The sequence below is a fragment of the Hyperolius riggenbachi genome, chromosome 9 (assembly GCF_040937935.1).
Source record: "Hyperolius riggenbachi isolate aHypRig1 chromosome 9, aHypRig1.pri, whole genome shotgun sequence".
In the NCBI taxonomy this organism is placed as follows: Eukaryota; Metazoa; Chordata; class Amphibia; order Anura; family Hyperoliidae; genus Hyperolius; species Hyperolius riggenbachi.
The window spans coordinates 197778877-197795836 of record NC_090654.1 but is presented as its reverse complement, the minus strand read 5'-3'; the positions used below and the strand labels follow the sequence as shown (position 1 = coordinate 197795836).

The window sequence follows — 16960 nt, the reverse complement described above, 5'->3', positions numbered from 1 at the left end:
TACATGGAAAGTTTTTAAAAACGACAAAAGCAGACTTTCACATTGCTTAATTTTGCTGCACATCATTCAAAACTATCCTGCGTAAAAAAATAATTTTACTAATTTCTATTTGCAATCTATGGGCTCGATTCTGGTAGCTATGTGAGGTAAATATTTTTTTGGAGGTAAAATACCTCATGAGGTATTTTCCTCTTCTTTTATCAATTCTGAAAGATTTTTCTTCATTTCCAAACATGAGGTAAACATGAGGTAAATGCATAGTGTGAGGTAAAACATGAGGTATTTTAGTGGTAAGCCTGCAGCACATAAGTAATAGCCTTTAATTGCCTCCCATAAGTTAGGATAGTCTTTGGAAGATGTCTTTTTTTTTTTTTTTTTTTTTTTTGAGGGAAGGTGTATTTGATTATGTAGCAACCTATGAAAAGTAAATTTATAGGCATCCGTTATAAAAAAAAAAATAAAAAAAAAAAAATCATGAAGGATTGTACAGGGTTTGGAGCACTTTTTCTTTTTTAAAACAAAATGGAAGCTAGGGGGGGGATTTGTTGGTCAGATCACTTTTACTTATTAAAGCAGAATATGGGGGCCCTGAACACAGAACAAGCTGAAAAGGCTCCATGTTATATGACTGATATCACAATTCTGTCACAGCACTGCATTTATCATGTGGTAGAGGTAGGTCTAATTATGTGAGATAAAAGACATGCAAGCATGCACCTTATTTCACTTCAGAATTCAAGTGTGAGGTATTTCACTACTAAATACCACACATTTTTAGTAGAAAATTACCACATGAATTACCTCATGAAATTACATGAGGTAAAAAACTTTACTTAAACTACCAGAATTCAAAAGTTGATTTCCCTCATGAGGTAAACCCAATTCCATGAGGTAATTATTTACTAAACGCTACCAGAATTGAGCCCTTTAAGTGTCTACGCGTTTCACACCTGGAGCTGGGATCTCCAAATCTGTTGTCTGCTGGACATTGGTCCGCCCAGGACGAGGATCAAAGGCTGGTACAAGTGCGGAAAACTGTCTTTTCAGAACATAATCATCATCCCAAGTTCTACGTCGTCCACCTTTCGTTTCATATTCCTCTTCCTCCTGTGCAGACAATGGGAGTTTACATATAAAGATATAAGAGGATGATGCCAGGAGGAGGCAAAAAGATTCAGAATTAAGCACTGGAAGTTTAGTAAACCAGAAATGTTTGAAAAATATCTAACGCATATTGTTATTGTGTCTGAACAGCCCACATACAGGTGAGTGCTGTTCCTCATGATTATTGGGCTTAGCTCCCCATAAAGCAACAGTCATCAGTACTTCTTAAAGAGACACTGAAGCGAAAAAAACAATATGATATAATGAATTGGTTGTGTACTATGAATAATTACTAGAAGTTTAGCAGCAAAGAAAATATTCTTATATTTTTATTTTCAGGTATATAGTGTTTTTTCTAACATTCACAACAATTACAGCACCCTGATACTGCGCTCATATGCTGAGTCAGATGTTATATAGGTCACCTCTAAAAAATGTTTTATATAAAAGATAATGAATCAAACATTCATCAAACATTCATATTACATGTGCTAAATTCTAAGTAAAAAACACAATAGCAGGCAGTAACCACATGTATAATGTCCTTGCTCATATAATAATTATCATGTAGGAGCGCTCTTCCTAGATGCGTGCAACCATCAAAATAAAGTTCTTCAGTAAAAGTGGTTAAGCGCTCTTCTCTGCCTGTTCCTTCTTAGACACAGCAAATATGTCATATAATGAAAAAGCCCCCCCTTCGGGGAGAGACTCACCAGACTTCTAGGCCTCCAAGGCCAATGCTCGCATTCGGGGTATTGGCCACCCCGCAGCCTCTCTGGCAGTCCTCTCTTGGCTATTCCCAGTCTGTGTAAGCAAAAAGCGGATTCCACATCGCGTAAAAGCGTACCAGTTTATTTTTAAAAAATTTAAAAACAGATCAGTGGTGTATAACCACTCATTGGGTCAGAAAACTTCACCAAAAATGAAAAAACACAGCCAGCCCCTTGTTTTACAAGCTACCTGATTCCAGGTACAGGGGTATGCAGAGATGAGATGCACTAAGCTGGTGACAAGGCGCACGCCTCTGTCATTTAGCGTCCCTCTCCGCAATAGCTTACTGGCTAGTGCTCTAAAAGATACCGAGCCTGCTGCACACAGACAATCCCGCCGCGTCCAGCGAGCGTCGTGCGCTGTGACGTCACTCCGTGGCTCCGCCCAAACAACTCCTCAGGGGCTCTGAGGAGTTGTTTGGGCGGAGCCACGGAGTGACGTCACAGCGCACGACGCTCGCTGGACGCGGCGGGATTGTCTGTGTGCAGCAGGCTCGGTATCTTTTAGAGCACTAGCCAGTAAGCTATTGCGGAGAGGGACGCTAAATGACAGAGGCGTGCGCCTTGTCACCAGCTTAGTGCATCTCATCTCTGCATACCCCTGTACCTGGAATCAGGTAGCTTGTAAAACAAGGGGCTGGCTGTGTTTTTTCATTTTTGGTGAAGTTTTCTGACCCAATGAGTGGTTATACACCACTGATCTGTTTTTAAATTTTTTAAAAATAAACTGGTACGCTTTTACGCGATGTGGAATCCGCTTTTTGCTTACACAGACTGGGAATAGCCAAGAGAGGACTGCCAGAGAGGCTGCGGGGTGGCCAATACCCCGAATGCGAGCATTGGCCTTGGAGGCCTAGAAGTCTGGTGAGTCTCTCCCCGAAGGGGGGGCTTTTTCATTATATGACATATTTGCTGTGTCTAAGAAGGAACAGGCAGAGAAGAGCGCTTAACCACTTTTACTGAAGAACTTTTTTCTAACATTGCATCATTCTCTAATATGTGCAGATTACACAACACTCAGCATTCAAAATGAGTCTTTCAGAGCAGTCTGTGAACTAATGACCTCTCCTCTGGCAGAGAAAAAGTAAATAGTTCAATAACACTTGAGATAATAAAAGTCAGATAACAGCCCTTTCCATGACTTTGAAAGTAGCAGAGCTTAATTGCTTTTTTGCATAGAAAAAACAACTGGAGTTTCTTAACTCTTCCTGTACTGGAAAAAATTAGACTGATGTATCTGATCTTAATGTTTTATTACCTAAGGCCCATACACACGTTGGATTTCCGCGAACGACGGGTCGTTTGAACGTCCCGTCGTTCGCCCGCTAAATCGGGCGTGTGTACAGACTATCGTTCGTTTGATAAGAGTGAGTTTGAGCGATCCACCGGGCAGAAGCAGAAATAAAGTGTGACATAACCAAAGGTTTTTAGGTACCTGGAGTCGGATGATTTTTGTACCAACTCCACAGCCCTGGTAGGTATTAGACTAAGGAGTCGGGGGTTGAGGAGTCTGAGCAATTTGGGGTAACTGGATTCGGAGGTTTCATAAACTGAGTCGACGGATAATTTTTGTACAAACTCCACAGCACTGTAAAAACCGTTCTGCCACCTCCTTATTGCCCATAGAGTTATTCTATCTGCCATAGTCCCAAAGTAACTGCATCCATGTAAAACACACAATTCCTCCATGGTTCACAGCATAACTAGTACTGAAACCAACAATACTGCATAAGTAGGTCGTATACAGTTCAATTAGAGAGCGGTGAATAAAATACAAAAATCATTCTACTGCTTTCAACCATTGCAAATGTCACGCAGATAAGATTCCTGCTCTGAGATCCGAGAAAAAAATATTACAATTATACCACATCTCAAGCATAGGTATCTATAATTGGCTGTGTTGGGAATATGGGATGCAGAATGAAGTATCTGGAAAGTGACAAACATTTATTTGCAAATGAGCTAGTTAAGTAACCAGTCTGATTCTCCACCAACGTCTAGCAATTCCATGAGTCATTTTAATTTCACATTATTCCATTCTGAAATATCAAAATATTTATATACAACTGTTAAATCTGAAACCAGACTGCTGCTGCCAAACTATGCTAATATTACATCTTTTGGGGGAACTCATTAGGATAAATTAGTAATGTCTACTACATGAGCTAGAGTATCCTTCACTTTGTCCTTCTATCCCCCATTAAAGGGAACCTGAAGTTAGAGGGATATGGGAGGCTGCCATATTTATTTCCTTTAAAACAACACCAGTTGCCTGGCAACCCTGCTGATCTTTCTGGCATCAGTAGTGTCCGAAGGCATTCTGAAACAAGCATGCAGCTAATCTAGTCTGACTTCAGTCAGAAACATTTTACCTGCATGCTTGCTCAGGGTCCATGGCTAAGAGCAGTGGTCCTCAAACTGCGGCCCCCTGAGGCTTTTTCACTGGCCCCCAAACACAAAATGTATAGCTTATGGATGTGGCCCACTGCACTTTTAAATAGCGACCCGCTTCTAGAATAGCAGTGCTGGCACCACCTATCCACATACTGTAGAAGCCAACGAGCAGTCATTAACTGGCTTACAATCCAATTCTGCATCAGGTGACACTGCCGTTCAACTGGATGGCAGGTTGTCACCTGGGTATGCTTCACTGTCTACTGCACAAAGACTTTCTTTGGGCGCCGCATGACTGAATGGCTGCTGCTGGGAGGTCTCCTCCAGACATTGTTGGGGAAAATCAGTTCCTAGATTCAATGTAATGTTTTTCAACATCATTTTATGTATGTTCCGGCCCCCCGGGAGTCTGAAGTAGGTTTATCCGGCCCTTGACCAAAAAAGTTTAGGGACCCCTGGCTAAGAGTATGAGAGACAGAAGGATCAGCAGGAAAGCCAGGCAATATGCATTGTTTAAAAGAAAATAAAGGTCATCCTCCCCATCCCTCTCATCTCAAGTTCCCTTTAACTTCCCAATGACGTGTCACGCCAACGGGCGTGACCGCGGTGGCAGCCCCAGGACAGCCTAACGAGATCGTGGCTAGCAGGCCGTTTTCTGCTGAAACGGGAAAAAATTCCCCTTTGTTTACCTTTGTACAGTGCTGCGCTTTTCTGCAGCGCTGTACAGCAGGCAAGACGCTCGGCTGAGGGAGAGGGGGGAAGGAGGGAGGAAGGTAGATGGAGGAAGGAAGGGAGAGGGAGGAAGGGAGAGGGAGGAGGAAGGGAGAGGGAGGGGGGGATGGAGAGGGAGGGGGAGATGGAGGGGGAGGGAGGGGGGGAAAGGGAGGTAGAGAGGGAGGGAGAGGGAGAGGGGGAGAGGGAGGGGGAGAGAGGGGGGAGAGAGGGAGGGAGGGAGGGAGAGAGGGAGGGAGAGAGGGAGGGAGAGGGGAAGAGAGGGAGGGAGAGGGGAAGGGAGGGAGGGAGAGGGGAAGGGAGGGAGGGAGAGGGGGAGAGGTTATACAACTCAAGCTCTGGGGGAGGGGCATGTTGCCAGGTGCTTAAATTTTATCTAGCGAAATTAGGTTTTCAATAGCCTTCTCAGTCACTTTTTTTTAAGATCACAATTGAAGTAGTTATATGCGTGTAGCCAAATGACTGGAGCAAAGGGTACATTCCAATTTTAATTCTACTACAACATCAGATTTTGTAAACAATAGAACAGCAACTTGTACCACCATCCAAATATAACTCTGAACATACCTGCCCTTTACTTGTAACAATAACACTACACCTCATCGAACGGCAGAAGTTCAGGGTCAAAGCACAGATTCATTCCCCACACAGTTACCCCGATAAAGGTTATTTTTCATTTTACTTACCATCACTTCCTCGTACTCTTGCTCCTCTTGGTTATCATCTTCATTTTCATCATCCTCTTCATCTGGTTCAGGAAGGTCTTCGTCATCATCCAGCTCAGCCAGAAGAGTGCTAGCCCGACAACTGTCCAGGAAATCTGCAGGCAACGAGCAACATATAAATACACAGGATCCCGGAATACTACTCAACCTCTATTACAACCACAGAGTCACTGTGTTATTGTCTTTGGTTGTAAAATGTTAAAAGGAACCCAAGATGAGGGACATATGGAAGCTGCCATATTTATTCCTTTTTAACATTACCAGTTGCCTGGCAGTCCTGCTGATCTTTCTGATTAGCAGTGTCTGAATCACACACCTGAAACAAGCATGCAGCCAATCTTGTCAGATTTGTCACAAACCTCTTCATGCTTATTCAGTGTCTATGGCTAAAGTAGGAATGGGACGACGAATCCGGCGAATCCACGGCGAATCCACGAATCCCTCGAATATTACTACGCGTCATCAGTAAGAGCCGGTCCGGTGGCCACTAGGGGGAACTAGGAAGTGAAGGGAGAAGTCTGCCGCTCCGGGCTCCACGCTGATGCTGGAGGTGAGAGGCTGCTTCTCCTTATTTATGCAGCGGGACAAGCGGAGGAGGCTGCGGGGGGAGGGAGGAGGATATGTGCCACCCATAAGAAGCCCCCATAGCCTGCTATCTATACTGAAGCCCCCATACCGAGCCCCCCATAGCCTGCTATCTATACTGAAGACCCCCATAGCCTGCTACCTATACTAAAGCCCCCATAGCCTGCTACCTATACTAAAGCCCCCATAGCCTGCTACCTATACTAAAGCCCCCATAGCCTGCTACCTATACTAAAGCCCCCATAGCCTGCTAACTATACTGAAGCCCCCCATAGCCTGCTACCTATACTATAGCCCCCCATAGCCTGCTAACTATGCTGAAGCCCCCATAGCCTGCTACCTATACTGAAGCCCCACATACTGAAGCCCACCCATAGCCTGCTACCTATACTGAAGCCCCCCATAGCCTGCTACCTATACTGAAGCCCCCTATAGCCCGTTACCTATACTGAAGCACCCCCATAGCCTGCTAACTATACTGAAGCCCCCCATAGCCTGCTACCTATACTGAAGCCCCCCATAGCCTGTTACCTATACTGAAGCACCCCCATAGCCTGCTACCTATACTGAAGCACCCCCATAGCCTGTTACCTATACTGAAGCACCCCCATAGCCTGCTACCTATACTGAAGCCCCCCATAGCCTGCTACCTATACTAAAGCCCCCATAGCCTGCTACCTATACTAAAGCCCCCATAGCCTGCTAACTATACTGAAGCCCCCCATATTGAAGCCCCCCATAGCCTGCTACCTATACTAAAGCCCCCCCCATAGCCTGCTAACTATGCTGAAGCCCCCCATAGCCTGCTACCTATACTGAAGCCCCACATACTGAAGCCCACCCATAGCCTGCTACCTATACTGAAGCCCCCCATAGCTTGCTACCTATACTGAAGCCCCCCATACCCTGCTGCCTATACTGAAGCCCCCTATACTCTGCTACCTATACTGAAGGCCCCTATACCCTGCTGCCTATACTGAAGGCCCCTATACCCTGCTGCCTATACTGAAGACCCCTATACCCTGCTGCCTATACTGAAGGCCACTATACCCGGCTGCCTATAATGAAGGCCACTATACCCTGCAACCTATAGTGAAGGCCCCTATACCTTGCTAGCTATACTGAAGACCCCTTTACCTAGCTACCTATACTGCGGGCAACTATACCATGGATCACACAATTCTTATGTGCAGGATTCGTTAGATTCAGGATTCGAAAGGTTCGAGATATTCGAGAACCTTTTTAGATTTGGATCCGAAAGAAATTGTGGATTCGTCCCATCGTATTAGAGGCAGAAGATCGTCCGGACAGCCAGGCAGTGTTCATTGTTTAAAAGGAAGTAAATATGTCAGCCTCCACAGGTCTCTAACTTCAGGTTTCCTTTAAAGTGCTTCTTCCGAAAATAATTAAATCCATCAAAGAATGTATTTACGAATATACCGGTAATATAAACTACACTAAACCGGTTCTTCCCATTCCAGCAACCAGTGAGGTATAGCCCATTCACTCCCACTGTTCCTGCCTATCTGATCTGCAAGTTTAAACTATTGCCTTATAACTCTAAAAACTCACACAGCATCATTTTTGCTTATCAATCTGACTGAGGGGAGAAGTTCCAGAAATGCAAATTAGGGAAGAGGAGGGCCTCTCAACTCTGCTCTGTCCACTGCTCATGTTTTCTGATGGACACTGTTGTAGGGCATTCAGACAGAGATAACCACTCTATTACATGCACTGTAATTGCTTTGTTTTGTCATGAATAAAGCTGTGAACCTACAGTGGGAAGAAATAGAGCAAGCTTTCTCCTCTCATTACTCTGCCCAAGATATTAGTCAAGAGACAGTACAAAAGGGTGCAAGTGACCAGCAGGACAGGAAGTCCAGACATGCTTGCTCAAAATTACAACTTTCACAACTACAAAAACAGGATACAAGATGATCTGCAGATCCTGAGAATAACTGCCAACCTGCACATATGTTGCACATGCTGCACTTCCACACATTTTGTCCATATGACTGGGAAGGACATTAATATGACTTTCAGACGGAACATAAGCTAGAAAGAACGTAACCTGCTATGGTGAAGCATTGATACCCAAGTCTAAATGACTGCAACAAGCTGTCTGATAACCCTTAATTTCTTACCATATAAAGAATACTCCGCCTCTTGTCCGGTGTCACTCTCGCTGGAGGTGGAAGTCAGGCTTGTGGTCAGAGTATTACTGAGGGAATGACCTACAGAGAGGCCAGTGGTGGCTGTGGCTACATTGCTGCTTGTGACACTAGAGGTGGACATTGTAACAGTTGAGGTTGTTCCCGTTGTAGTCAGATTGGGGAAACTTTGGGCTCCCATAAGTGGAGAGGCTGAGAATAAAAAAAAAAGTTATGGAAAATGCGTTTAGTAACTGATAATTACTAATTCTACCTGATAACTACCAATTCTAGCACGACTCAGTAGTAAACTACAGCTTACTTATAAAACAAGGCCAACGTACTTTAAAAAGTTAATGTGCTTCTATTAATAGCTAGAACAATGAAAAGAACCCAGTAACGTAATCCCCCATTTTAGTACTTACTTGCAGAGCTGACGGCATTTCTTCCAAGGGTGTTGGTATTGTTGTCGCTGCTGCTTCGGCTCAGATTCATATTGTTGGTGGCATTCGTCCTGGCGATGTTTGCAACCCTCCGTACAAACGATTCAAGGCTGGATGTCTCCCGTGATGACAGGTTGGGAACACTAGCGCTGGAACTCATGGGAGCCCCTGCAGCCAACAGAGAACTGACTGAGAGCCTGTTGCTGGCAGACGATCCCAGTGGTCTGGGAACAGCAGCCTCCTTGTTGCTGAGCTCTGACACAGAACTGACGTCGGGCGAGCTGACGCTCACCATGCCCATTGATATGGCAGGTGCGTCCCCTGGTTTCCTCTCTCCTCCCTCACCCACAGTTTCACCTCCTGAGGGGCATGTGGATGAACCAGAGGCAGCTGGGTTAGAAGACAGCACAAGGATGGGATCATGATGCAGGTCAGAGCCTTGCTCCTCTGCCCTCCTCTCTGCCTTGGCACAGGTCAGACTCACATCACTGCTACTTGCCACACTGCAGACGGAGCTGCTGCTCCCCTTGCGACTGCAGGAGCCAGTCACGCCGCCAGCAACCATACAAGAAGAGGAAGGCGGAGGGGCTTTGTCGGGGCAGTTGTTTTTCACCAGGCTGCTCCAGGAAGGTGGTGTGCCTGCAACAGTGGATGAAACAGGTTTGGATGACACCGCAGATTCTGGGTCATAACCTGGGGCCAGCTTGAGGTCAAACTTTCCTTCCGCGCCCATGCGGTAAGAGTTAGAGCCACCGGCATCCCATATGACATCAATCCAGCCTGGAAAGGGACAGTAGCGTGTAAGATGGAAAAGCGGACAGCAAAGAGCATTTGATTGGGATCACGCAAGAGTTTAAGCCACAGCAAGCACATTCACCTCATCCGAAAACATCACAGCTGCAGCTTTATAGGAATTACAAAGACTACCAGTGCAGGCTCAGATCAGCATGGCCACCTGTGGTTACCTGGAGAAGGCCTGGGTAGTCTACCCACGCTCCAGTCTCACAGAAACGCTACCACATTAGTAGGGAAGAGTTAAGCAAGACAAAAGACAAAAGCATAAACCTTAAATTTGACATACTGCAAGCAGAAAAGCAAAGGTAAGCAACAGGGCAAGAGTGAAAAAAGTGCCACAAGATGGGATGTTAGTTCTGCCCACCACTAGCAGTGTGAAGGAGTACTAAGAAAGACATCAAAAAATGAACACAAGGTTAGTCGCTGTGCCAGCGCTATGGGCAAACTTCAATTGTTAAATGACCAGTAAACCTAAATTATGTCTTGGATTATGCAAACATATACCATCTATCATCTGATGTACACATCATTGAAAATCCATCTTAATACACAATACCTTAACTCCTTGGAAGGACCGTTAGGGTTTGAAAGGAAGAAGATCCAAAACCTCTCTCCTGGGACACTGATAACAGACACTAAATATGCTGTAAAAACTGAGGTGACATGGGAGATTGGGACAGCCCCAGAAAGACAGGTGCTTACAGAACTATGCTTAAAGTGAACATGAAGTGAGAGGAATATGTAGGCTGTCATCTTAACTACCTTATAAACAATTCCAGTTGCCTGGCAGTCATGCTAAGCTTTTGGCTTTAGTTGTTTCTGAGTAACATACCAGCAACAAGCGTGCAGCCAGTAGAGATTGCCCAGAGTCAAAGCATCTATCTGCGTACTCATTCTGAGCCAAAATTACTAGAGGTAGAGCATAAGCACAGACGTCAGGCAACTGGCAAGGTTTATTACAGAAAGAAGATGGAAGCCTCTGTATTACTCTCTCTTCAGGTTCCCTTTAAACCTGCATTCTTTAGACAGATCAGCAGGATGGTTCTCTGAGAAAGCAACTTAAAGTGTACCTGAAGTGGAAAAAAATGGATACTTACCTCAGTAGTGGGAAGTCTGGATAGTCCAAAGGCGTCATAGATCCTCTTACAGCCCAGTGTTCCTGCGCTGGGTCTCCCTAAACCTATTTGACAAGAGCTTGTCGATTAGGTTTCTTGTGGCTGGGCTACCGCCATGTATGAGTGAATTCAGGTGAGCAAGGTCCGTACATGTCCAGTAGAACAAAGCACTCATGCATGATGGGGAAAAAAGCTGTTCATGATTGGCTGCATTCTCCTGGGCATGTGCAGACCTTTAATCGCACATACCCAGTTCAGATGCACTTGTATGCAGCCGGGAACGCGGCCACAAGAAGAAGAGAGTCCTGTTTAGGAACAACAAGCTTGAAGAGGATCTGGGAAGCCTCTGGACCATAGGGTTTGCTGTAAGCCTACCATTTTCACCCACAGGGATCGGGACTCGATTCCTTAGGTTACAGTTTTGGTCCAAGTGCTACACAGACCTGTTGCTAGCCTGCTTGGCAAGTGACAGGTTCTGTTGCTATGGAGGTGAGCAGAGGAACTACAGTATGACAGAACAGGAAAAGTAAGGAAAAAAGCAGCCTAAGCCTGTGCTCTAACGAGATGATTCAGCAGGTCAGATCTGGGGAAGACACAGCAACTGCCTTACACATGCTAGACTCTCTACCTTGGTCAAAAACAATCTAGCACTGTCACACCTAATGCATACTGACTATCTCTGGTAGGCTCAGAAACTAAAGCTGGGGAAAAAAATTACACAATGGTCAACTGTGCAACATAGGATATCACTACTACTAGGATCTCACTACTATTTGGGTTTGGAGGGCACAGGGGGGAAAAAACGAGGACACGGTGAAAAAATAAGGAAACGGGGACAAAAGTGGGCACAGGGAGAAACAAGGAAACAGATAAAAAAAGAGGACATGGGAAACTATGACACGGAAACCAAATGACGACACGTGTGGGGGATAGAGCACGACTCGTGGGGGATAGAGCACGACTCGTGGGGGATAGAGCACGACTCGTGGGGGATAGAGCACGACTCGTGGGGGATAGAGCACGACTCGTGGGGGATAGAGCACGACACGTGGGGGATAGAGGAGGACAAGATGGACACAATAATTGGGAGGAGAACATCCACAAGATTCCCCTGCACTATGGATGCACCAGGTTTAGTATAATTTTTCTCCCTGGTTTTTGTCCTCTAAACCTAGGTGCGTCTTATCGTCAAGAACATATTAATAGGCCGAAAAATATGGTAGTCTGACAGCTCATTGCAATTGTTTGACATAACTGTGGCAAGACACAGTGGTAAGAAGTAGTTTAGAACCCTGTTACTTCTGCATAACAAGTGTAACACATAGAAAAGGGCCAGATTTAGTAAAACGCCCGAGTTGGAGAACACAGGAGAGAATTAATGCTCCAGCAAACCTAGTAAGGATTTATTAAAAATGACTGAATCAGCATTTGAAGTAAACCTAAGTGTACACGGGTAGTGGTCGCCATTTGATCCCCGTGACAAAGCGCAAATATACTGGGGAACGAAACTAAATATACTTATGTTAGAAATGGAAGATATAAAAATAACCATGTCAGCCATTGCAACTTTTCACATGTATGTTGCAATACTCAGGGCTGTGGAGTCAGTCCAAAAATCCACCGACTCCGACTCCTCAGTTTAGGATTCCACCGACTCCGACTCCTCTAATTTGCATATTACAATTTTGTTGATTAAAAGTATGTAACATGAAATTCGTCTCTTAACTGCCAACGCTTAGGAATTTTACAAGACAACTGAAGTGAGAAGGATATGTAGACTACTATATTTATTCCTTTTAGACTAAAACTAGTCCTTGGTAAGAGTACTTGTAAAAGGTACAAACCGGAACAAAGAACATCTATCAGGCCCTAGGCAATGTAAGTGTGGGTACATGTAAGAATGATGTGCAGGTACTCTGCAGGGGAAGAAGGAGATTGTAAACAGACAACACCTCTGTGTTCAATGTGCACAACATTCTCAGTGGATTCCCTGCAGCTCTGTGGGGAGTGCATATGTAGAGTATAGTACTACTGTGTAACAAAGTAAACCTGAGACAGATTAAATTAAAGTTTTATACATACCTGGGGCTTCCTCCAGCCGCCTTCAGGATAATCAGTCCCTCGTTGTCCTCCTCCACCACCTGGATCTTCTGCTATGAGTCCAGGTACTTGAGCCAGTCAGGCGTAGTGCGCATGCACACACTCCGCCGCCAGGAGCATACTACACCTGTGCAGCACTATTGCGCAGGTGCAGAATGTTCCTGGCTGTGGGAGCGGCATGCGGCTGGACAGCGCTGACTGGCTGAATTACCAGGACTCATAGCAGAAGATCCGGGTGGTGGAGGACAGCGAGGGACTGATTAGCCTGAAGGGGGCTGGAGGAAGACCCAGGTATGTATAAAAACTTTACTTTTCATCCGTCTCAGTTACCCTTTAATTTGTAGTCACCAAACCAAATTTTAATAACATATCAAATTATTTGATTTCATCAGCAAAGGGAGTGCATACATTTGCATAAATCAGCATCAATGCAGAATTATTTCCACCTCATTGACCATCTCTATTAGTGACACGGCTACACATCAGGCTTTATACTTACAGCATAGATGTTATTTAGTATATATAAGAGATTCCTGTGTACACATCATATATACAGTCACAATCAGATATGTATATCTGACCTTAAAAATACGGGGACTGCTTTATTGAAGCAGCACAAGTAACTAATTTTGATTGGTTTATTTCATTTTTGTGGACTAAGCACAGCTATTACTGTATTTATACTGTATATATACATTACTTTTAATGACTATTATCTGAGAAATAGAACATTTTATCATATCTTCTATTTTAATTACAGTTACAAATTCATTAGGAGTCGGAGCATTTTTTCCCGACTCCGACTCCAGGCACCCAAAATTGCCCGACTCCACGACTCCGACTCCACAGCCCTGGCAATACTAACAATGTATCGCCTTACAAGTCCCTGTGACCTCCTTTGGCCATCCAGAGGCTTCCCACTACAGAGATATGTAACTTTTTAAAAATCACTTCAGGTGTACTTTAAGCCAACAAACTCGCTATGGGATTTTTTTTTTAATAAAAGTTTTTTAAAGAAAAAAAGTAAGCACATGACTAAAAGTTCTTACTGTTGGGGCAAGCACAATACTATTTAACTTGTTAAATTAGCAACCCTCGTTCTGGACTAATGCGACCCATGGGAGTAGTGCATACATCGCCAAAACAGACAATTCTAAATAAATCCAGGCCAGGATTGCAGGATCAATTATGTTCTGTGATGAGCTCCAGCCCAGAAACCGTGCTAAGACTATGTAACTAATGGCTCTAGTGCAGCCAGGGATAAGTGATGCACTGCTCCGCTGCGTGTGCAACAACCACCTGTACAGTACATCATCTGTTGCTTTGTAGCTGAACCTCACCGTAACTGCATTGTTCAGACCGCTGTCCAAACTAGTTCTTTATCATGTCTTCTGTATGTACATTTATACATATAACTAGCAGCAGACTGAGCAAGGAGAAAGGTCAACTCTAAAGTGTAAAAGAACGTGCATTTTAGGTTTACTTGCCCTTTAACGTTCCTGAATGAGTTTAGCAAATCCTCACAATAAAAGTTTCCACTAAACCTCTTACCATTGTGCAGCTCTCCAGTAACTGTGCCCTCTCCCTGTGCACTACCATCCTGGTCTCTCCACTTCCAGTCAATGCCCCGAATGACTCTTGCACCTGGTACCATATATTTCAGAACTTGAGAGCGCACTAGCCGCCTCTGGCGTCTTAGGTTTGCTTCAGCTTCTTTGGCAGCTTTACCTTAATAAGGGAAAGATCAAATAGTTTCACAAGCTCTTACAGGTTACCAGTAATTTTGGTTGGCCAATAATTGGCCAATTTTACACTTGCATGTAGCTTAGCTACACAATCTGTTCATTGTACTCAACATCTGTTAGCCTTCATACCACATGGAAATGGTAAAATTGGCCAATCAAAATTGTTAGTGCAACTCCATAGTTGCACTAACAAGAATGGTAAAATTTTAGCAAGGCAATTTCACAGTGTGCACCATGGACAACAGTGATTGGTCACAGACACAGTTTAACAGTCCTCAGGGCAGTCTCTCCGGAGTGCTACACAACATAAATGTATGGCAGATAACTCCTGTTTCCATACAGGAAGGCAAGCAGCCAGCTTTGCTCATTCCAGGAAAGAATGATGGGGCAAGGTTTTAAGAAATAGTGAGCAAACTGTTAAACTCCACTCAGTCGTCACTTAATCTACAGAATATGCCCCAGAGAGTCAAACAGTAAGGTCCATATTCCTGATGAAGTACAAAGCCACATAAAAAAAAAAGAACCAGGAAACCACCTGGCTAAGTGGCAAGTTACTTTACTTCCTTTCACATCATCAGCATGCATGACATTTCAGTCATCAAGTGCCATTTAATGAAGTTATTGATGACCAAAACAGTGTACATACTGTTGCTATGATATAATGTAAAGTAAAAGCAACTTTCAACTTAACCAGGTGGAGTCCCGGTTATTTATTTTTCAAACATACAAAATATATATTTTTTAGCTCAATTAGCAACCTTGCCGTGATTGCTCAAAAGCTGCAAAAGACATTCCATTAGATTTCATTGGCCAGATCACCTTTCCCTAGAAGATCGATAGCTAGACAGTGGTAAATTGTTAATGGCTGAAATATGTTCAGATCCATTAGCATTACTGGCTTAATAAAATCAATCCAGGACTCAGTGGCTAGTTTTGCAAGTCGTAGATTTCTTTAAATTGCTTTTACCATAAGACTGGGAAACAGACACCGATTTACTAAGATTCTCTGAAAACCCTGGAAAGCTTAAGCGATCCAGCAAACTTGGACTTTTTCAAACTCCTGGCTGGCTCCATTAATGTCAACAGCCAGCACCCAACAATAAGACAACAGGTAAATTCAAAACCAACACCTTATTCTTGCACCAATGTGAACCCTCCAGGAAAGTTTATCATCAACAAACAGAAGAGCTTGATGTATGAGTGTTCAGAATTGACCCAACTCATGCAAGGTCACAGCTGGCAACAACTTACCTAGCTGGTCTTCACATACTCCTGTCACAGTGCCGTACAGCTCAAAGCCGGATAGTGAGAGGTAATGAGTCTGACCACTTGCATTCTTTCCGGTCTGCTTGATACGGACATGTCGCCATCCCTGCTTCTCCTCCCTGGGAGGATCCAAGGGCCAAGTGGCAGTGGACCTTCAAGACAGAAGCCAACACAAATTCTGACTAATGTTCTGTCACGCTCTGTTTAATGTGCAGTATGTGAATATCTGGTCACAAAGTGGTATAATATGTAGAATGCTATCATTAAAACAATAACATAACTAACAACTAGTAGTTACCCAGGCTCATTCAGGCTGCAGTCATCAACATGCGTATACAGTGTAGTCCAATTCTGACCATCCTTAGACACCTGGAAAACCCAGTTGCGAAGTGCAGAGCGTCCATAGCCACGAGCATGGCGCAAGGTGTAAGCTGAGGGTACAATCCATAAGCCGAGATCGATGGCAAACCACGCACTTTTATCATCATTTGTGTGGCAATTAAGAGCAGAGCTATCCCGACTTAGAATATCCTCTAGTCGTCCATATGGCAGATTTCGGCCTTCAGAAGATGTAACAACTACCAAACCATAAGCAGCAGGGTTCACCCATTCATACGCAGTTCTAGAAGCATGCAAAACATGGTCAATAAACACAGATAAAGTACCAGAAATATAAAAGTAAAACTTGCATCTAGTACCAAAACTATGTGCATGGATACAAAACAATTCTGGTCTCTAGCCAAGTTTTTTTTTTTTTTTTTTTTTTTTTTAAAGCCAATGGTTACCACTTTAAAAATCAAAAAGTCAGATACTCACCTAAGGAGAGGGAAGGCTCGGTCCTTATGAGCCTTCCCTCTCCTCTCCCGGTGCCCTCGGTGCTGCGCTGGCTCCCCCGTTCGCGTCCGCCGCCGCAGGGACTCCGAAGGTCTTACGCAATGCAATACTACGCAATGATGGACATATAGGTTAGGTATTACATTGTGAGCCCCTCAGAGACAGTTAGTGACAAGACAATATACTCTGTACAGTGCTGCGG

At 44.2% G+C, this 16960-nt stretch overlaps 1 protein-coding gene across 4 annotated transcripts in view; it reads right to left on the bottom strand.

Annotated features, from left to right (window-relative positions):
• The window catches only part of HECTD1 (HECT domain E3 ubiquitin protein ligase 1), a 125360-nt gene that overhangs the window by 30116 nt on the left and 78284 nt on the right, over positions 1–16960 (bottom strand). For 2 of the 4 annotated variants that reach the window (XM_068253864.1, XM_068253866.1), the window contains exons 22-28: positions 16223–16546; positions 15910–16076; positions 14465–14641; positions 8886–9683; positions 8455–8673; positions 5687–5820; positions 951–1107 (exon numbers count right to left, since the gene is read on the bottom strand). In XM_068253864.1, coding sequence (XP_068109965.1) covers positions 951–1107; positions 5687–5820; positions 8455–8673; positions 8886–9683; positions 14465–14641; positions 15910–16076; positions 16223–16546 — 1976 coding nt within the window. The remainder of the gene's footprint in view (positions 1–950; positions 1108–5686; positions 5821–8454; positions 8674–8885; positions 9684–14464; positions 14642–15909; positions 16077–16222; positions 16547–16960) is intronic. The other 2 variants (XM_068253865.1, XM_068253867.1) reach the window with 2 other exon arrangements.